The sequence below is a fragment of the Anolis carolinensis genome, chromosome 4 (genome assembly GCF_035594765.1).
Source record: "Anolis carolinensis isolate JA03-04 chromosome 4, rAnoCar3.1.pri, whole genome shotgun sequence".
NCBI lineage: Eukaryota > Metazoa > Chordata > Lepidosauria > Squamata > Dactyloidae > Anolis > Anolis carolinensis.
Window position 1 is genome coordinate 13,166,979 of NC_085844.1, and position 22,123 is coordinate 13,189,101.

General features: G+C 40.2%; 1 protein-coding gene across 7 annotated transcripts in view; it reads left to right on the forward strand.

Moving 5' to 3' along the window:
- Positions 1-22,123, forward strand: part of st3gal1 (ST3 beta-galactoside alpha-2,3-sialyltransferase 1) — a 148,782-nt gene that overhangs the window by 116,904 nt on the left and 9,755 nt on the right. For all 7 annotated transcript variants that reach the window (XM_062980011.1, XM_062980010.1, XM_062980013.1 and 4 more), the window contains 3 exons: positions 11,019-11,848; positions 16,761-16,957; positions 19,356-19,535. In XM_062980011.1, the coding sequence (XP_062836081.1) occupies positions 11,534-11,848; positions 16,761-16,957; positions 19,356-19,535 (692 nt within the window). In that variant the 5' untranslated portion in view covers positions 11,019-11,533. The remainder of the gene's footprint in view (positions 1-11,018; positions 11,849-16,760; positions 16,958-19,355; positions 19,536-22,123) is intronic.

Genomic DNA, 22,123 nt, shown 5'->3' on the forward strand with positions numbered 1-22,123 from the left:
GGCTGCTGTTTCATCTCTGAACTGGTTTCCATTTAAATGTATTTATTTAACAAAGAGAATTATCTTGGTTGTGTTTTAGTGAAGTGGCATAACTTTTAAACTTTTAAATTTTAACAATTTAAAATAATTAAATGCATTTTCAAGTTGCAGGGACACAGAGATTACCTTGGGCAAGAACTGTGTGGAGTTGTGATCATAGTATTGAGATACAGAAGTGAAATTGAATTATGAGAAACTGAAGTGAAATGTTGCCCTATTAGCAGAGTAATAATGTGAACTGATGTTATTTTCTTGGGCATTGGCAAATGTTGGGTGTTGGCAATGAACAGGAAGACCTTTTCATTCAAATATGAAACTTCAACTTGTGACTGGTTAAGATTCTGTTTAGGGCAAATGCATTCCTGTCTTCAATGGAGAGTAATAACATTTGTATTGGGTTGCTGTGAGATTTCTGGGCTGTATGGCCATGTTCCAGCAGCAGTCTCTCCTGACGTTTTGTCCACATCTATGGCAGGCATCCTCAGAGGTTGTGAGATCTGTTGGAAACTAATCAAGTGGGGCTTATATATCTGTGGAAAGTCCAGGTTGGGAGAAAGAACTTTTTTCTGTTTGAGGCAAGTGTGAATATTGCTTGACTAGCATTTAATGGCCTTGCAGATTTAAATGTAAATACAAGGTTGTCCTTTTACTATAGACTCACTAATAATACAGGATAGAATAATAATTACGAATTGATTATTATTTGTAATTCAAGAAATGTAGGGAATAAGCACATTAGGACTGTTTTACAACAATGTACCAAACATTATATTCATGCTTGAACGTTTTCTGATCAGTTAAGTAACTGATAAGTTCTTACATAAACCGTAGTCAACACTTTAAATAGATTCAGTATTGTCCCATGCAAGTAAAAAGTCTTAGGAATGTTGCAGATGGCAAGCTTGATTAGCATTTAATGGCCTTGCAGATTTAAAGCCTGGCTGCTTCTTGCCTGAGGGAATCCTTTGTTGGGAGGTGTTAGCTTGCCCTGATTGTTTCTTGCCTGGAATCCCCCTTTTTAGTGTTGTTCTTTATTTACTGTCCTGATTTTAGAGTTTTTAAATACTGACAGCCAGATTTTGTTCTTTTTCATGGTTTCCTCCTTTCTGTTGAAATTGTACATGCTTGCATACCATGCAGCTGTGGACAAGTCTACACTGGGACCACCAAATGCAGCAGCATTGCCCAAGCATGAATCAAGGAACATGAAAGGCACTGCAAACTAATTCAACCAAAGAAGTCAGCCAGAGCAGAGCACCCAATGAACCAACCTGGACATAGCATATTATTTGAGAACACAGAAATGCTGGACCACTCTTAACAACAACCATGTTGGACTAGACAGAGAAGCCATTGAAATCCACAAGTATGTGGAAAAATTTCAACAGAAAGGAGGAAACCATGAAAGTGAACAAAATCTGGCTACCAGTATTTATCAACACTAAAATCAGGACAGTAAATAAAGAACAACGCTCAGAAAACAGGGGAATTCCAGACATGAAACAATCAGGGCCAGCTAACAACTCCCAACAAAGGATTCCTTCAGGCAAGAAGCAGCCAGGTTTTGAATCTGCACGGCCATTAAATGCTAATCAAGCTAGCCATTTGCAACATTCACACTTGCCTCAAACAGACAAGAGTTCTTTCTCCCAACTTGGACTTTCCACAGTTATATAAAACCCACCTGCCTGGTTTCCAACAGACCTCACAACCTGTGAGGATGCCTGTCGTAGATGTGGGCAAAACGTCTGGAGAGAATGGTTCTGGAACATGGCCAGACAGCTTGGAAAACTCACAGCAACCCAGTGATTCTGGCCATGAAAGCCTTTAACAACTCATTAAACATTTTTTATTCTCACATAGGTCTTCCTATCTACTTTTAACTGACCAAATCTAATCCTTGCTGACTTGGATGTCTCAATAAGGGGTTGCCTAACAGGTTTAGTCTGGTAATAGCTTGATTGTTTTACAAGTCTGCTATTTTAACTAGTAAGCTGGGTCAAAGACCTTTATATATGTTTTATAGCCATTGTCCAAATACACATGTTTTTCTGTGCATTTCTCTGACACGTCCTTCCTTGTCTATTATGTACCCATCAGTGAGAGTGCCTTCTTGAGCATTTTAGGATCGTATGCCATTTTGTTTTCCTTGTTTTAAACTGTACAAATGTCATCAAATGCCTGCTTCTTTCATTCTTAGGATGCCTCGTAAGTTTGGAAAGGGGTCAATAAATTTGCATTTGGTTTCAGCAGGTAGGAACTGCTTCATTCCCTTCTCCTAAAATCAACAGAGCCAAATTTCTTACCCATCCTCTATCCAGACAATGAGCATACATACCCTTGAGACATTTCACTCTCCAAAGGTGTCTGAATCTACATTGGAGAAATAATGCAGTTTGACACCACTTTAATTGCCATAGGTCAGTGCTTGTGGAATCCTGGGTGTTATACTTGGTTAAGGCACCCACTCTCTTTAGCAGAGAAAGCTAAAAACTTTTATAAAACACAAATCCTGGGATTCCATAGCATTGAGCCATGGCAGTTAAAGTGGAGTCAAACTTCATTGATTCTACAGTGTAGATGCACCTGGTTTTATCTACTGAATGGCAGTCCTAAATAAACCCAGAGTGGAGGAGAAGGAGTAGACATATCTGATCTTGTCCCAGGGCTTCCACGCAGAAGGAGCCATGGGTATCAGCTGTCACTGCAAACTCAGCCAAGTTACTCTTGGCCATCAAATGTCTGCTCTAGCTATTAATACTGCTTTACTGCTTATTTATGCCATGGAGTGGCTCTTATCCAAGTATTGGGCAGGCAGTGTTTGAACATGCCTCAGAGACCAAGTTTTTGGCACAGAGCTACTCAAATTAAGGGTATTTCCATATGTCTTCAGCACATGGGAAGTCAACATGCTAACTATGGATCAGTGTCATTTTAAGGTGTCTTGCAGCTACTCAAACTTAATCTTCATCAACCTTTTTTTAAAAACCAATTTGCAATTGTTGCTGCAATGTATGAGTGAGATTAATCATTCACCTATGTACAAAGAAAATTTATTAAAGATTTGGAGACTAAATATACTTCCTTGGAGCGCGGTTTCCAGAAGATCACATTGACCCTGCTGTCTAGGGCACTGTAGTAGTTGTAGGATGCATTTGCATTGTAGAATTAATGCAGTTTGACCTCAGTTTAACTGCCATGGCTAAAAGTTGTGGAATCCTAGGACTTGTGGTTTGGTGAGGAACCAGCCTTGTTTTTTTAAAGAGAAGGTTCACAATCTTGCAAAATTACAACATGGCAATTAAAGTGGGGCCAATCTGCATTAATTCTTCAATGTAGAAGCACTCCCAGCCAAAAAGCAACTTTTCCAAGTTCCATCACTTGCTTTTATCTATTTAAATGAGCTACCAATCAATGGGAGATTATCTGTGCAATTCTATTTCACACTTATAGTGTTTTTACCATTTTAACTATCATGGCAAAAACTTAAATATTCCTGGCATTTGTAGCTTTATGTAATCTTTAGAATTATCTACTGGAGACATTATCTTTATGTAGTTCAACTTTTAGTCTGATCAAAGAGAGACATCTCTCTCCCTTCCACTTCACAGTTTTACAAACCACTGTATTTTCCCGAACTCTCTGGCCATGGCTTCTTTTTATCAAAATAAGAAAAGGAACTACGGTAAATATGTTTTCTTTTTATGTGGAACAGGAACACTTCAGCCTTTAATAGCTTTGGTGGCCGTTTTCTGTACTTTCTACGTTGCAGCTCGGAACGTTGTACCAATTTAATTTATGCCTCCGAGATAAAAGACCATGTACAATTGTCCCCTTGAGGCTGGATAAATATTTTTTTTCCTCCCTTAATTGTTATTCAATTTCAAGAGGCCTCAGCCACTAATACAAATACCTCTTTGGCCATCCAAGCAGGATAACCTTAAAAAGCTAAAACCAAACAAAAGGGATACATTAAAACTAAAGAAAACAGATTAAAAACTGTTTTTAATTACTTCCTTGTTACTTCCTTGTGGGCTAAACTAAGAAAGAGACATATTGTCAGGGTTGTTGTATGTCTTTCGGGCTGTGTGGCCATGTTCCAGAAGCATTCTCTCCTGACGTTTCGCCCACATCTATGGCAGGCATCCTCAGAGGTTGTGAGGTATGTTGTGAGACATATTGTCACTTTGAGTCAATGATGTCTCATTGTGTTGTTGGTTTGTTGGTTTGCCAAGTGGGAAAAAAATAAGCATGTATTTTGAAATGCAGCTGAATGAGGATATATATATATCCAACCACATCCTGCAACCACATCCTTTTCATAAACAGTGAACTTATAAAAAGCCTTCAGCAAAAGGTCAGCATCCGTCTCCCTCTTAATGCACCACCTCTTTCTAAACGAATCTGGAAAATAAAGTTTAACTTTTTAGAGAACACGTTGCTATTATTATATACAACTGCTGACCAGGACACTTGGATTGAATCCTGTAAGGATTTGTTATGCGAAGGCAATGTTTTTGTACGGTTCCCACACGAAACAGACTTACTAAGCAAGAGGACCCATTGAATGAAATGGGCATTGTGTAGGTGAATCTACATTGGAGACTGAATGCAGTTTGACACCACTTTAAACTGCCAGCTCTCAATTCTATGGAATCCCAGAAGTTGTAGCTTGAGGAGGCACCAGAACTCATTAGCCGATCGATGTCAATGAACATCCCTCCCTTTTCTACTCAGAGAAGGCTATAGTCCTTTTATTTGATTAGAATTAAGTTACAGTGGAGCCCCCGGTGGCACAGCAGATTAAACCAATGAGTTGCTGAACTTGCTGACCAAAAGGTCAGCAGTTCAAATCCAGGGAGCATGGTGAGCTCCTGCTGTTAGCCCCAGCTTCTGTCAATCTAGCAGTTGGAAAACATGCAAATGTGAGTAGATCAATAGGTAATGCTTCTGCAGAAAGGTAGCAGTGCTCCATGCAGTCATGCCGGCCACATGATCTTGGAGGTGTCTACGGACAACACCGGCCCTTCGGTTTAGAAATTGAGATGAGCAACCCCCAGAGTCGGACACGACTAGACTTAATGTCGGGAAACCTTTACCTTTATTAAGTTACAGTACTTATATTGGCCCATGTATAAGTTGACCCAGGTTTTTTGGGTCAATTTTTGATGGCAGTTTCTAGACTTCTGCATGAGTATGATTCAGTAATAGAAATGCATTTCTTCAAAAAGGGATGACTATCTCATTCCTTTCTTAACTGCCTTTTTGTGGGCTGTTGTTCTGAGCATTTTCCCTATTGCCAGATTATTCAACCTAACATGAGAAAGGTAGGAAGGGGTGTTTGCTTTGAAGGATAGCATCTCTAATCTGTAAGTGAGGGTTACACTCCATCTGTCAAATATTTGGTTGTGTCTTGCTATTAAGTCTCTCTGTGTTAACAAACTAATGAGAACTGCCACAAAAGAGCAGATTGGCACAAGGGGAAATGTGTGTGCAGTGTTAGCTTCCCAACACCTGTTCATCGTGGGGCACTACTGTCTACATATATTGCTGCTTTTTAAAAGAAAACATATTGGAGGTGTGCAAAAAAGGCAGACATCAAGTCAGTTAATCCCTGGAGTGACACCTGGAAGCAAGAAGTTACATCCACTGGGTTGCTTTGAATTTTTTGAGCCTTCAACAACACATAGTTACATTCACCTTTGTAGGGGTCTCAAATACCTCTCTTTTATTCATAGGTACATTTCAGAGTGGAAACATGGGGACTTTGTGTTTTGCAGATCCAATTACATTGTTTGTAATGTAAGACTTTGTATCTCCCTTGAGTTTAGATGAAGTGCTAACAGTCATGCCAAGGAAGGAGGATGATATCCTCATAAACGTCATTTCAGAGTCATAGAATCATCGAGGTGAAAGAGACCACAAGGGTCATCCAGTCCAACCCCATTCTGCCATGCAGGAAAAGCACAATCAAAGCACTCCCAACAAATGGCCATTCAGCCTCTGTTTAATAACCTCCAGAAAAGGAAACTTCACTACACTCCAAGGCAGCATATTCCACTGTCTAGCAGCTCTTGTCTCCATGAAGATTTTCCTCATTTTAGGTGGAATCTCTTTTCCCAAAACTTAAATGTATTACTCCATGTACAGTAGGCAAAAACAAACATTTAAACAGGGCTATCATGTCAGCTCCAGCTCCTTGCAGGGACATGAGAAAAGCCTCCCACAGGATGGTAAAACATCAAACATCCCGGCGTTCCCTGGGCAACATCCTTGCAGATGGCCAGTTCTCTCACACCAGAAGTGACTTACAGTTTCTCAAGTCGCTCCTGACATAAAAAAAGTTACCTCTCAATTTTCTCTTTTCCAAGCTAAATATATCCAGTTTCCTAAGCCCGGGCTGTGGCGCAGGCTGGTGAGCAGCCAGCTGCAGCCAGCTGCAACAAATCACTCTGACCAAGAGGTCATGAGTTCGAGGCCAGCTCGGAGCCTGCATTTGTCTCTGTCTTTGTTCTATGTTAAGGCATTGAATGTTTGCCTTATATTTGTAACTAGCTGTGCCTGGCCACGCGTTGCTGTGGCATTGTCTGGTGGTGTCTGTATTCTATAGGCAGTGTGGAAGAGGCCTAAGTGAGGCCTAAGTTTGCCTGTCTCCTAGGCTGAGTGGGTTGCTAGGAGACCAAGTGGGCAGAGCTTAGCCTTCTAACTGGCAGCAATTGGATAAAAACAATTATTCCTCTCCCTCTAATTAGGACTTTATTTTTCTTTTCTTTTTGTTGTATCAACCTAGAGGCATGGATGAGGGGTTGTGCTGTCAGTTTTTGAGGTTGTGCGGTGTTTAGTTTTGTTGTTTTGTCGGTCGCCAGGATTCCACCACTCTTTTATATATATAGATGTGATCCGCCCTGGGTCCCCTTCGGGGTGAGAAGGGTGGAATATAAATACTGTAAATAAATAAATAAATAAGCTGCTCCTCATAGGGCTTGGTTTAACCATTCTGGTCACCCTCCTTTAGACACATTCCAGCTTGTCAACATCCTTCCTGGATCGTGGTGCCCAGAATTGGACATAGAGTTATTCTGTGTGAAGTCTGGCCAAAGCAGAATAGAATGGGACGGTGACTTCCCTCAATCTAGACACGATTACTCCTGTTGATGCAGCCTAGAATTCAAACCTATTTGCATTACAGAATATCTAGTTTTTGTAGAAATGAAATCTGCTAGAACTGGTCTGTTGAGATGAATCAACCTTTCAACCTCTGGGAGTCTCCCAAAATTTCCCTTCAAAATTTCCCACTGTCCTGCTGAAGACATAAGGAGGAGTTGAACACCAAGTGAGATCATTCTTCATTATCTAGAAAGAGTACATACATTGTCGAATTAATGTAGTCTGAACAGACACTGCTTTAATGGCTATTGCTCAATGCTATGAAATCATGTGAGTTGTCATTTTACAAGGACTTTAGCCTTCTTTGCCAAAAAGTGCAGGGGCCCCTTCAAACCACAAACCCCAGAATTCTGTAGCATTGGGCCATGGCAGTTAAAGCGTTGTCAAATAATAATAATTCCATAGTCTAGATGCATGTACTGAGAATCAAGTTTGGGCTTTCTCCATCTCCTGTTAACTTGAAGCCCTGGAAAGAAACAAAAGGCAGGAATGGATAAAGAAACGGTTTATCATTTATATCAATTTTTGTAGTATTTATTCACAATCCCTTGTAGTTCTGCTTTGTTTTTTTTGTTTGTGTTTTTTATATATTTTAAAAATGCCAATGTGAGTAGATCAATAGGTACTGCTCCAGCAGGAAGGTAACGGCGCTCCATGCAGTCATGCCGGCCACATGACCTTGGAGGTGTCTATGGACAACGCCGGCTCTTCGGCTTAGAAATGGAGATGAGCACCAACCCCCAGAGTCAGACATGACTGGATTTAACATCAGGGGAAACCTTTACCTTTACCTTTTAAAAATCATTTATGTTCATATCTAGTTTTTCCCTATAGTACATGATTTTGCTAATGTACTGTATATATGTTTGCATGCAGTTTTTCCTGGTACTGCTTTTTTTTCTGAATGCAGTTTTGGAGCCAAGAACTATACCACAAGATTTGTAGAAGTGAGTGATCCAAAGGTTAATTGTGTTCCAACCAACATATTAGTCAAGGAAGCGTGAATTGAGTTAATTCACTTAAAAGGGCAAATAAAGTTCTTCCCCTTTCCCTAGCCAGGGACTGAACTTTGGACCTTCTCAATGCAAAACATACAAAGCATTTGCATTTATTCACTCAAAAGTATTTTTAAAGCTGTATTCAAGGACATCTCTTGATAGGAGGCTCACGGGTTGGACACGGAAAAGATAACTCCTTTTAGATAAAATTTCCAGAATGATCCAGCCAACGTATGAGTTTATGGGAGTATTAATGTAAAAAACTAACTTTCCCAGATGAAGTAAATTAACCCTAGATTAATTTTCTCCATCTTCCATATGACATTCTTTCAAACATGTCTATCAGGTCCCCTCTCAACCTTCTCTTCTCCAAGCTAAACACATCTAGCTCTCTCCTCATAGGGAATGGCTTCTAGACCTTTGACCATTTTGGTTGCCCTTCTCTGAAGATGGTTCATTTGGTTGGTATCCTTCTTGAATGGTAGTGCCCAGAACTTTGATCCCATCTATGGGGACTGAACATCTTTTTATTGCATGTTCCTACCTTTAATCTGAATATCCTGTCTTAGGGTTTGTTTCTGAGTGAATCTAAAGTATAATGAAATGCTAGGAAATAGTATTTTAAGCAGCTGAGATGAAGGACGAGATTGAGGGTTTGATTAGAAACTCCTGCCAATCAGGGTTCACATCCCATTCAGTCATGGAAATTCACAGAGTGATCTTATGTAAGTCATACTTTCTCAGCCTTAGAACAAAATTTGCTCAGAAAATTGCATCACTGAAGGTAACGGGAGTGCAAACCTCACCAGCTGAAACTAGCAAAGAGGATGAAACCAACATTTTGTGCATTGTTTCAGCAGAGATGTATTGTTTTTAAGAAAAAAAATATTCCTGTGGTTTGATATAATTGTATCAATAAACCTACAAAGCTAAAAACGTTTCTAATTCACTTTTGGAATTTTGGAACTTCATGTGCTCCAGTCAGAGCTGCCACTGTTACCCAATTAGTTTGAATCATGTGGTTTCATCTGCAAACACACTAGAAACATGGACTCTTCATTGTTGATGGTGTTTATAGTTACTGATAATAGTCTGGTTGGGTACAAGAGGAAGTACACGGACTAATAATGAGTGACACCAACTCTATTAGTCCCACTACTTCCTTATAGATTGATCTTAAGATTGGCTTAAGTCAACAGCAGTCAATAGTTTCCAAGCTTCTGCTGAAAGATGACTCCTTCAGAGCTATCCACCATCACCACAGCAGCAGCAACATCAACAACAACAGGATATGATGAAAGAATTATTTCTGGCACTGTCACTTATAGTCTCAAGCAGATTCCAGATTTGGAAAAGTTATAGTCTGGACTAAAACTCCCAGCATCCCAGAGCCAGCATGGCTAGTGATCATGCCCATTGATGAATTCTGGGAGTTGTGGTCTAAAAAATAACATTTCCAACCACCACCCAAAGCTGCAAATTCACATTGTTTTGGAGTGGGATACTAAACTGAGACTGTTGTATTTTGGTCATATCATAAGAGTACAGTACATGACAATACAATACAGTAATGCTTGCCGAGGGAGACTACATTCCAGATGGATAGGTTCAATCAAAGAAATTACAGCACTGAGCGTGGATCCAAACTGCCATATAATCCAGTTTCAGAGTGCAGATTAACTGCATTGAACTAGATTATATGGCAGTGTAGATCAAATCTGAGTCTGCAAGACCTGCAAAGATGTGGAGAATAAGGTGACTTAGAGATCCTTCATTTAAAGGGTCACCCATAAAATCAGAATCAACTTGACGGCAGTTAACACCAAGAAAAACTGTCACGCTATTATTCTACCACATGGTTATGCTTTTGCTTAAATCACATCCACTCCTATGCTGCTTGAGATAAATTTTTGTTGGTGATACCTCGTTTCTTTGGAAACAAGACAAAATTATGCTGGGTAGGTTGCCAGAGACGGCTCCTTTACCTTTCGTAATGATGTAGAAGAGAGAATTTCTGCAGGTGCCACTTGTCACCAAAGCAAGAAGCAAGCAACACCTTCCCAAATTCCCACTCTTGGTTTTTTTTAGGCACAAAATACTCAGAGGTGCTTCTCTGCCAGTTCCTTCTTCTAATACAGAGGCCACAGCACCTGAGAAGAAGACAGGGGAACCAATGGCCTTTCAAATGTTGTGAAATTTCAGCTCTCATCATACTTGCCTGTGTTGACTGGGGCTGATCTCAGCTGGAGTCCCTCAACATCTGGAGGTTCACAGGCTCTGTCCACAAATATTGGCCATTAGTTGCTGCTTGATTCAATGAGTAGATTGAACAGAATCTTCCAAAGTGTCCTCTGAAAAATGGCAATGTGACAAAATAGTCAGCCCTCCACATTTGCTGGGCCTAGGGGCACAGGACTCCAGTGAAAATGAAAAACCACCTAAAAAACCACTTCTCTAGGAGTCTCTAATTTTTTGAGCACAGTTAACTTCCAAATTCCATAGAGTCACACTGGAGGACCTAGGGATTCCTATAGAGAATGTTTTAATCAAACCCATGAATAATTAAGTCAAGCCCACAAATGCAGAGGGCTGACTGTATTCAGCCATTTAGTTCACAGAAAGTATTGTTGTTTCGCTAATGTTTTTGTTTAAAAAATCCAGGACACAGGCGCTCCATGGTGGGTGCTACAAAAATATTTCATTCCCCTTGATTTCACAAAGCAGGAGGTGGAGAATGAAACCCACAAGCTATTATTAAATGGAAAGATCCTTAAAAACTCCTTAGTGAAATTTTCTTTTCTCTTTTTTTTTCAGATGGAAAAGAAAGGCATTTCAGCAGATTCTGTAAATAGGGTTTTGACTGCCATGAACTCCACCCTTCACACAAACTAATCCACGGCTACTAATGAAATAGTTTTCAATAAAAAAAGGGATATTTCCTTACCTAGGTCGTTTTCATCCTTTCCACACAGAAGAAGGAAAATGTGTATTTCATACTGTTAATAATTTCCTCTCTATCTGGATGGGTGGTAAAGAGAAAATTACAGTTGTTTGCCTTGATTAAACCTTTGGAGGAGAAAATTAGTAGCTATTCAAGGAGACTGAAGAGCTCTGAAGTTGGAGGATTTTTTTTGGTAAAAGAAGAGAAGAACGAGACAAACCATGTTGGTTTCTTTGCAGTGACTCAAGGATACAACAATCAGGTCTGTTTTTTCTAACATCAAAGGTGACTGAACAGCTTCTTGTGGACCAGGCGAAGCTGAGAAAAGTGTCCTACAGACTCTCCACATTTTCTTAACCTCAGCCACTGGTGTTCTGCGCAGGTCAAAATGCTGGCCGTGAAGAAGCGGAGCCTCAAAATGTTCACGCTAGCCTTACTTTTTGTCGTCACCATCACGTCATTCTTGCTCAACTACACAAACAGTGCAATGGCAGTCACTTGGGACCCTAAGCAAATTGTCTACCAGTTTTCGGAGCAGTTTAGAAAACTGGTGAAATATTCAAGGAGGCCATGCAGCTGCAGCACATGCATCTCCGAACAAGGGGTCTCGCTTTGGTTCGATGGGAGGTTTAACCAAACTATGCAACCTTTCTTGACCACACGCAATGCCTTCGTGCCTGAAGAGAGCTATAAGTGGTGGCAGGTGAGTAGGAAGGGCAGCATGACTTTGTGGTGGTAAGGATCAATAGATCTTTTCTGGTCAGAAGTAACACAATTATTTAGGCTTAAGAGTGTCTCCATATGGAACTCCCTAGAAGCAAAGAGACAACAATTCACTTACATAAGAGTAGGAATAGAAATGTGTTTGCAGATAACATTCAAAGTCAACGCCTGAAGTTTTTGGGGCAAAATCCCAGAACTTGAGTATGCCTTCCCCTCCTTGGCTCCCATGCTGAGTGCTGGGCATCAGCCTCGATGTATTACAGAGATCTAGTCTCCTATCAGTTGAAATGCAGTAGATAGGTGTTTCTACCTCATTCCCATCAATGATCTCTGGAGCAGGAGTCAGAAGCAGGAAGATCCCTGCTGTGATACCTCCTCATAGCAGAGATGTCTGGTGAGAAAGGGGTGGAAACAGCAGTCTGCTGCCTCCTGATCAACCAGGTAACAGACCTCCATTGCTACCCAGTAAGCATAAATAAGCACTTTTACAGTCCCTACACATTTCACATTGTGAATATGAATCAGATATATAGATAGATAGATAGATATATCTCCATCCAAGTTATGCATTCGTAACAGGACTCATGAATTCCAGTCCTTGTCTTTCTTGAATCTGGAGTCCCACTTGTGTAATGCCCTCCTTTTCCTCATCAGTTCAAGATACGGCTTTTTACTGAACCCTAATTGACTTTTAGGGCCCCTGGTGGTGGCGCAGTGTGTTAAAACGCTGAGCTGCTGAACTTGCAGACCGAAAGGTCCCAAGTTCAAATCCCAGGAGGGGAATGAGTGCCCGCTGTTAGCCCCAGCTCCTGCCAACCTAGCAGTTTGAAAACATGCAAATGTGAGTAGATCAATAGGTACCGCTCCGGCGGGAAGGTAACGGTGCTCCATGCAGTCATGCCGGCCACATGACCTTGGAGGTGTCTACGGACAACACCGGCTCTTCGGCTTAGAAATGGAGATGAGCACCAACCTCCAGATTCAGTCAAGATTGGACTTAACGTCAGGGGAAAACTTTTACCTTTACCTTTAATTAACTTTTAAGCACAGACATGGTTTTCAAGCACTTTCAGCATTTTAAAGCTTTTAAAATGTTTGATATGTTTTTATTGTGTTTAAATGATTGGATTTTTAGGCATTGTTTTAAATAGCTTATATAGTTCATCTGTCTGCTGCTCAGAGCTCATGATAAAAAGCAGGGTAAAATATTTCATAAATAAGTTGAATTTCAGGAGAAAAAAATATACATATACATATAGAGAGAGAGAAAGAGACAGACAGACAGAGAGAGAGATTGCACAAAATGTGCATGATAAAAAGTTCCCTGCTGAGTTTCCAGTGGATAGTCAAAACTATCAATTCATTTTTAAGACTGACTTTAAAACTAGCTTTTAGACATTGTTTTAAAACAATAGTGTAATGTCTCTTGTTGGTCATCATTTCAGGTAGTCAGAGATGTAATTAACAAATACTTTTAATAAATGAATAAAATCAATATAATTATATCAACAGTAACTAATATGGTTTGGCTAATGCAAAACCATGCTTACAAAATATTTGGTTGGGGGGTGGGTTGAAATACACACAAATACAGGTTGAGTATCCCTTATCCAAAATTCTTGGGACACAGAGCAATGGAAAGAAGATTTCACCTAAACATTAGGAAAACTACAGGAAAGGAGATTCCACTTAAATATTAGGAAAACTTTTGGATCTTTTCCAGATTTTGGAATACTTGTATTTGTATATATGTAAATAATGAGATATCATGGAGATGAGACCCAAATCTAAACATGGAATTTATTTCTATTTTATATACACCTTATATGTGAAATAGAAATACATTTCGTGTTTAGCTTGAAAGTTATTTTGCACATAATATTTTAAATGTTTGTACAGTAGAGTCTCACTTATCCAACACTCGCTTATCCAACGTTCTGGATTATCTAACGCATTTTTGTAGTCAATGTTTTCAATACATCGTGATAACTTCGTAAATACAGTAATTACTACATAGCATTACTGTGTATTGAACTACTTTTTCTGTCAAATTTGTTGTATAACATGATGTTTTGGTGCTTAATTTGTAAAATCATAACCTAATTTGATGTTTAATAGGCTTTTCCTTAATCTCTCCTTATTATCCAACATATTTGCTTATCCAACGTTCTGCCGGCCTGTTTACGTTGGATAAACGAGATTCTACTGTATATTTAAACCATCATAAAACAAAGATTTCGCTAACTCAGCCAACCATGTGGAAAATTTTGGATTTTGGAGTCTTTCTGTTTCCAGAATTTCAGATAAGGGACACTCAACCTCTGCACCTATTGATTTCTGTGCAGAACTAAAAGACTGTTACAACTCAGTGCAAAAATGGGATAGAATTAGATGCTGGTGGGAAACCTAAGAAATTCAACAAGAATGAAACTGACTGATTTTCAGATCCTTAGAGAGAAACATAAAAGGCTGAATGACCATTCCTAGAGATGTTTTATTCCCTCTGGCATCTGATTTCTATAGTAAGCTGTCCTTGAGAGGTTTTTCAGACTCATGGCTTTCCAGATGTCCAAAGGACCTATTAAAGCTTTGCTGACAGCAGACAGCCTGCCAACCCCACACTCCCGCCCCCACCCCAAAGAATCAATACCATTAAACGCAGTGACCGGACTTTTACTGCCTCTGGCTTTACCGGCTGACTCATTTCTGGTTTCTGATTATAATTGGGTTTGCAGAAAGAACATCTGCCAGGAAAAAAGAAAACACCAACAATTCTTTTGCTTGTTAATAGATTAACAAATAGATTTGTTTGCAAACAAAACAAAACACCACAGAGGCAGGGAAATTGCAAGTTCTCGTTTTCGTAGCATGTCTGCTTCTTAGAGTTGTTTTAGCCATGGAAAATAAAAATAGTCAGATGGCTTGAGCAGTATCTCCAAATCTCAGGGCCTAGATCCACTTTTGTTAGTCCTCAGGATTAAGGTGGAAGAGTCTCAGGGTGAGAGCACTGGCTTGAAATCTGTACATGTTTGTATATGTATTTTCCACATTTGTTAAATATGACATTTTCTATTTGAATGGTGTACTATATACAACTGTGGTTGATACTTCATGTGTCATGCTTTGTGACATCACCAGGGCTGGTCCTAGAAAGCACACCCTGTGACATCACAAGAGGTCATCCTTAGGTCTCAAATTTTGGCCGAGGCAAACATGGTTGAGGAATAGTCTCCCAAACGAAAATCTGGACTGTGGATGAAACCAGAAATGCCCAGATGTTTCATGAAACTATGTGAGGGATGTGCAAGCAAAACAAGGGGTAGGAGCTTTCTGTTATTCCTTTTTAAAGAAAATGGCTGTTTCTCAAGGTTTCCATGAGTGGAAATTCTCACTCCTGGACAAAAATACAATAAGATACAAGATATCTGAATGGTCCAGGAAAGACCTACAAAATGGCTGTACAGACTCCATAATATCATGGTGTTCTCAAACTAGGATATACAGCAATGATTCTCAACCTTATTTATTTATTTATTTATTTACAGTATTTATATTCCACCCTTCTCACCCCAAAGGGGACACAGGACGGATTACAATGCACATATCCATGGCAAACATACACTGCAGTTATTAGACATAGAACATACATACAGACAATGGAGGCAATTTAACATTTTCCAGCTTCATGAGGGTAAGCTCGATTCCAGCCACAGGGGGATCTGCCACTTTGTCATCCACTGTGACACTGAGTCCTTTTTGATGTAGTACTTCCTCATTGTTCTTTGTACACCAGCAGTTTTTATGCTGTCGTAAATTAAGTTAAATTAGCCTCCCCACATTAAGCGGTACTTAGATAACTCACAGCCGCAACTGTTTTCGAGCTGCTTAAGAGGGCAGCAAGCTAGGCTATTAATGGTCACAAGCTTAATCTTGACCGGGGCGTCAAACCAATGACCTCTCAGTCAGTAGTGATTTATTGCTGCTGACTACTAACCAGCTGCACCACAGTCCGGCCCTTGAGTCCTTCAGATACTTGAGACTTCAGCATCCAGAATGCCTAAGCATTTACCATACTGGATGGACCTTTTCAGGACTAGAGTCCAAAACGTCTGGAAAACTAAAGATTGGGAACCACTGATGTATAGCATGGTTTGGGGACATCTTGATGTTACCAACCATGATATTGTTCACTAGGTACAGGCTGCAGGAAGTTGCTATTAAAAGCCACTCTTAGGCAAGGGAAGGAGTGCACCTTTTGGTTTCATCCAAAGACTAGAATCCATCTGATTAATCCCCACTAGAGTAGACCAGTTGAATCAATTGTTGAATGATGAATCAACATGTAGGAAAAGCCAATTGATTCAATGGATGTGTGTCTCCAAATGCAGCTCCATGAAAGCAAATGGGCAACAATTCATTTATATAAGGCAGAAATGAGCTTGAGGATAGATACTATTGACTACTCAAGTCATTGTGATACTTGTTCATCATTGTTTCTGAAATGTTGCTTGCTACTGGTGATTGCTGAGTATCCTGGAACATCACTAACATGCTACTCTCAATTGTTTGACAGAAGTATCACCCAAAATTGCTAATGTGGTTTCAACCATCCAAGCAATGGCGCAAAGTAACATTTCCGAAAATAACAAATAAATATATTGTAATTTGGATGCTCTAGTTGTTAAAGCATCATGAAGTAATAATATTTTCCTCTGTCACTTGGCTAATAATACAGTCATAAACATTACATCCAAACTCCGTGGAAGATATTGCTCAAGCTGCAACTAATCTTATTCAGAGGCCTTTTTAGAGCTCTAACCTACTGTTGATGTTCAGGATGCATCCTTTTGCTATTGCTAACATTTTACTGTCCCTTGCTCTCATCCCAACAGAAACTACAAGGAGAAAGGAATCCTAAAGGGGTCAATGAGACCATCCAGGAGATGTTTGAGATTATTCCTGGCAATGGGGATCAGCTTTTGGAAAGAAGCAGTTCACAGTGCAGGAGGTGTGCAGTAGTGGGGAATTCGGGTAACCTTAAGCAGTCTCAATATGGCCAAGAAATCGACAACCATGACTTTGTGTTTAGGTGAGTAGCCACACAGTGTTATTCAGCTGACAGCAGAAATATATGACTTGAATTTTATACAGGCAGCAACGGTAATTCAACCCAACCATGGCTCCGCCTTAACAATTTACTGCAAATTAAAGGTTGGCTTACACACAGCCTTTCCTGTCTTTTGAATTAGTCAACATTTGCAGTTGAATAGGGGAATGGACTCTGTTCCAGACAGCATCCTACTCCATTTGTAACCTCCTGGCTGAAAGCCTACATTACATTAGAGCTGCATTGCATAAATCTCCACATGCAGAATTGCACATTAATTCTGCTGTGTAACTCTTTGTTCAATGGCAGTGCTTTGCAAATGAACTAAAACTTGAAATGTGCACCTAGATCCACACCTAGATCCAGATATACAAGCACATCCATGCACAATATACATCCATGTGCTATGGGCATGCATTATCTATGCAATGTGGCCTCAAATGCTCCACGTTTCTGCATCCTTCTATGCATCAGACAAACAACACATTGAACTACAGTGTTTCTCACCACCTCTTCTAAATTATTTCTACCGCACAAAAAAACCTTTGGAGGGGAAAAACATTAATTAGGTGCAGAACCCCTTTTAAAAACACAAGAGCTACACTGATGCATACTAAAGTCCAATAAACTTCAGCACTCACTTCCTATAGTGGCTAATATATTTTCTGTGGATACAACTGTAACCTCAATTTCTCTTTGCCAGGCAACTAATATTCGGCGCCACTCTGTCTTGATACTGGTGCTCACATATAATCATTTTGGGGCTAACAGATGACCCTGAATTCCATGGGTTTATCTAATCCTCTTTTAAAACACTCCCTCATGTACATAGGCCAAATAAAACATACTCATCTCAAGTACACTGCAAATAGGCCACACAATGTATGCTCTGCTCCACATTGGAATTACTACATCCAACTGTTAATTTGGCACAAGGAGAACTGCATGTTACTCTGTGCAGCCAGATGAGTCTGGATCTGGAGCAATCCCATTATCCACAGCTGTTTTGCTCCCTAGAAGCAGATCCAAGCAGCTCCCTGGCAGAGCCTTGTTGTTGACATTGTGTCTGGTGATCCCATGGATAGACATCCTGCTGTGATCTAACCAGAATCAATCTCACCAGCAAGATTCAGCTGTAGAGCTTCTTGGAGCAGCTTCTGACCAGTGAGGTGGCAACAACAGCTCCCAGAAGGACAATGCACTGTTTTCTGGGCAGCCAGCTGGACTCCAAAAGAACTTGGGTTGCTTCTACACTGGTAGATGTGGACACCCCATACTGTATGCAGGGCAAGGCAGGATCCTCTGAAGTATTTAGACTCTTTAGATGCAGCCTCAGTTGGCAGCTATCACTATATCCTGATGCAGGGAATTCCACAGATCCTGGAGATTTTGATTAACAGTAAATACTATTAAGCAGTGGAATAGAATTCCTGAGAAAATGGTAGCTTCTTCTCCATTGCAGATTGTTGTACAGAGTCAGAATGGCCAACTGGTAAGGGAGCCTTTTCTCTCCATCTCTGTATTAGCAGTAGTTTGGATTACATAGTTCTTTCCAACTGTGTTGCTCTGAAGGAGAAAGTACTTCCTTTTATCTGTTCTAAATCTTACACACTATCTACAATGATGGAGAGAGAAAATGCTTTCGTTATTAACAACAAAAGATAGCCATTACAGCACAGCCATAGACAGACAATAGATCAATATTTCCAGGGTTTTAAATTTTTAAATTAGGCTTTGATTAAACTTCCCAAAATTGGAAAGTTTGTGGGCAGACATAATATTTAAATAAAATAAATATCTATTTCTAGTTTATTTACATTTTTAAAAATACTGCATTTTAATAAACAGTTTATGTAAACATTAACAAGTCAGACTGGGAAATCTGCCACTACACTACTTTCTTTCTGCCTTTTTCACCCTCTCTTTTCTGCACATGCCCAGTCATGTACAGAGCATGTTCTCCTGGTCCTTTGGAAGCAAAAATAGAGAGACCTTTTAATCTAATTCAAACAACTTTGAGCACGTTCTTTACTGTAGTGTTGAAGGTGATCTGGAAAACAGCTTAGTTAAACAGCAAGTTCTGGCTAAGCAATTCTAAACTCTTGACTTGAGGGCCAAAGGGAATCTTTCTTCAAATAAACTCTGCTTCTGGGGAACCGCTCTTGTATTTTCTTTGAACAAGGTCCAACTGTTTTGAGGAAATGTGGCTTTCTGACTGGCAAGCCCTAACCCACCTTGGGCTTTTAACGCAAATGATCTGTGCATTGCATGGGAAAAGGATACCGATCATTCTTGGCGTTCCAGGAAACTCCTCTTAACATTGACTGGTTCTCTTTGCTTTGTTTTCCTTTCCCTTCTCCCCATCTTTTTTGGATGAAAGAATGAACAAAGCCCCAACGGTTGGTTTCGAGTCCGATGTTGGTTCCAAAACGACTCACCACTTTGTCTACCCAGAGAGTTACAAAGAGCTAGGGGAAAACGTCAGCATGGTCCTCATCCCTTTCAAGACGCTGGACCTGCGTTGGATCATCAGTGCCCTCACCACTGGCACCATCAACCAGTAAGTTGATCAAGAGGAGAAAGCAACCCAAAGAAATCCATTGGAACAAGCACAAGAAGGCTAACTTCTCCATGTAGTAAAGCAACAATTGGCAGTCATGGGGGGATTGATTTGAGGGCCCTGCCCTATTTCCTACCACAATGAGTCCTCGTGGGCTAGACCCATCCTTTATGAAAAAATTAGAGGCTTAACATGGGAGGGTCTTGTATTAGGACACAGCAGTGAAGCTCTCAATTTGTTCTCCAGAAAATGTATTGTAGTGGGTTAAGCACTGGACTACAGCTCTGGGGATCAGGATCTGAATTCATCCAGGGCATAAAAAACCACTGGAAGACCATGGGCAAGTCAATTTTCTTTTGTAAACCCCATCAGAATAAATCTTGCCAGAACAAACCTCTCTGAGTTCATAAAAGTCAGCAGAACATGTGGCAAGGTATCCTTTCAAATCAGACTCTGCCACAGTAAAAAAAAGAAGGTTCTGAAATCAACTTTGGTGACTTTCCTGCATTCAAAAGCTATATCGTTGAAGGAACCAATAATATTTTGTGAACAAACACAACACTGAGAAAGTCACAAAATGTGCATCTCTAGGGTAGAGGGCAGCACTAATGTATTGTGTGCTTGTTGATGCAGCCCAGCTCAAGTTCTGGAAAACCTGATGCAATTTGCTCCAGCATGATACTCGCATGGGAGGCGATTACAAGATGTAGTCGTCATATTATGAACATTATGCCTTTATTGTAAAAAATTACTTATCGGATTAAGGTCTTTACTCACTGAGGCCTACAATAGATTAGTAATAAAAGGAAAGCGAGGAGGACAAATCTACCCGTTTATTATTCTTTTGATTCTGCAAAGAAGGTTGCTGAAAGGTTTTAAGGGATCCATGTTAAGAAAGTCTCATGACTCAGCCTCTGTCACTGCTGCAGACATTTCCAGCCCAGTGCACTCTGAATGAGTCAGATGATGATAGCCATCATCCTCTAGTATGAGCCAGGCTGGCTGGGGATAACTAGAAGTGTATAATTCATCTGGAAGTACCAGATTCTGTCCCAGTTGAAGTTGACGAATGAGCCATGCTTGTCTTGCAACCTCGGTGGTGGTAAGCTTCAGCGGTGGTGGGACTCATGTGGTTCTCCATCTGTTGCTCGACTTCACCTCTTGGCATTCCTCACTTCTTGGCTGTGCTGGCTTGAGCTGCTGAGACTTGAAATTCAATGACATCTAGAGGATGCTGTGGTTTCCACCCTAACTCTACACAACTTTTCAAGGAACAGGTGCCTCTGTTTCATAAAGCTATCACTGATCTCTAGTGCCTCATCTTTAGGCTGGTCAGAAACATCAGTAATAGACACTTTTTTTTTTCAAAAAACAGGTTTCCTAGATGGAACCTGATGAGCCATTGCTTTGGTGGTAAAAAAACTGGCTGTCAGAGTGCTGAGATTCCTCCAATCTGCCACAGTTTCAGTCTCAGTAAATGAAAAGAAAGGAGCAGGGAATCATGGAAGAGAGTAAATATCAAATTGAAAAGGAAGGAAGGGTGTGGAAAACATTTAGGAGCTTCTAAGAATATGAGTCATCCAGGTTGTGAAGGTTAGATAAGCAGGCCAGAGACAGAAAGGGTGAGAACCTTTCTGCTTTTTCCACATCTTTTTCCTTTAAGGAAATGTCCTGAGTACTGCTGAAGCATGCTTTCCGGGGTAAAATGCTTGTGCAGTTCATTCCCGTGTCATGGATGCTGTCCAACAGGTAACCATGGCATTCCCTGGGGTGGTAGGTTTGCTTTTTGGAAGAAGGCATGAGAAAAATGTATGTTATCTCCTTAGCAATAAAATATTGTGTACTGAGTGCTAATAAAATGAGATGTTGTTGTAGCAAAATATTTGTAAGTGGAGGGGTTGTAGACTCTCTCACCAGTATCATATTGTTGATGTGGACTTTCATTAACTATGACTTCATCCATAGTCCTTGGTGAAATTGTCTCTCTGTACAAATATTTACACATGTGTAAGACAACAATGGAATCCTTGTTACAATTTTTACTTCTTTAATCCCTACATATGCCTTCGGTTTGCCCATTGACTTATGGTGATGACATGGGATTTTCTTAGGCAAAACATACTCATGAGTATTCCAGTTCTTTACCCTGCCATTATATTTTAAAGCACTTGGAATTCTTTGGTGGTCTCCCACTCAAGTTCTTACTAGACATATCTGATGCTGCTCCACTTCCAAGACATGACCAGAGAAGGGCAACCAAAACAGCAAAAGGTTTGAAAACCATGCTATATGAGGAAGAGCTTAGGAAGCTGAGTATGTTTAGCCTGGAGAAGAGATGCTTAAAAGGGGACACATGATAGCCATGTTCAAATATTTGAAAGCATATCAAACTGAAGAGGGAAGAAGTTTCTTTTCTGTGCTCCAGAGACTAAATCACAGAGCAGTGGGTTCAAATTGCAGTAATACAATTAATGAAGGTCATAAAATTTTAAGATCTGAAAGGTGATGTGCTCATTTTTGGAATACACAAATACACACAGAAACATCTTGTAGCTCAATTTATCTTTCATCTCTATTTAATACCAAGC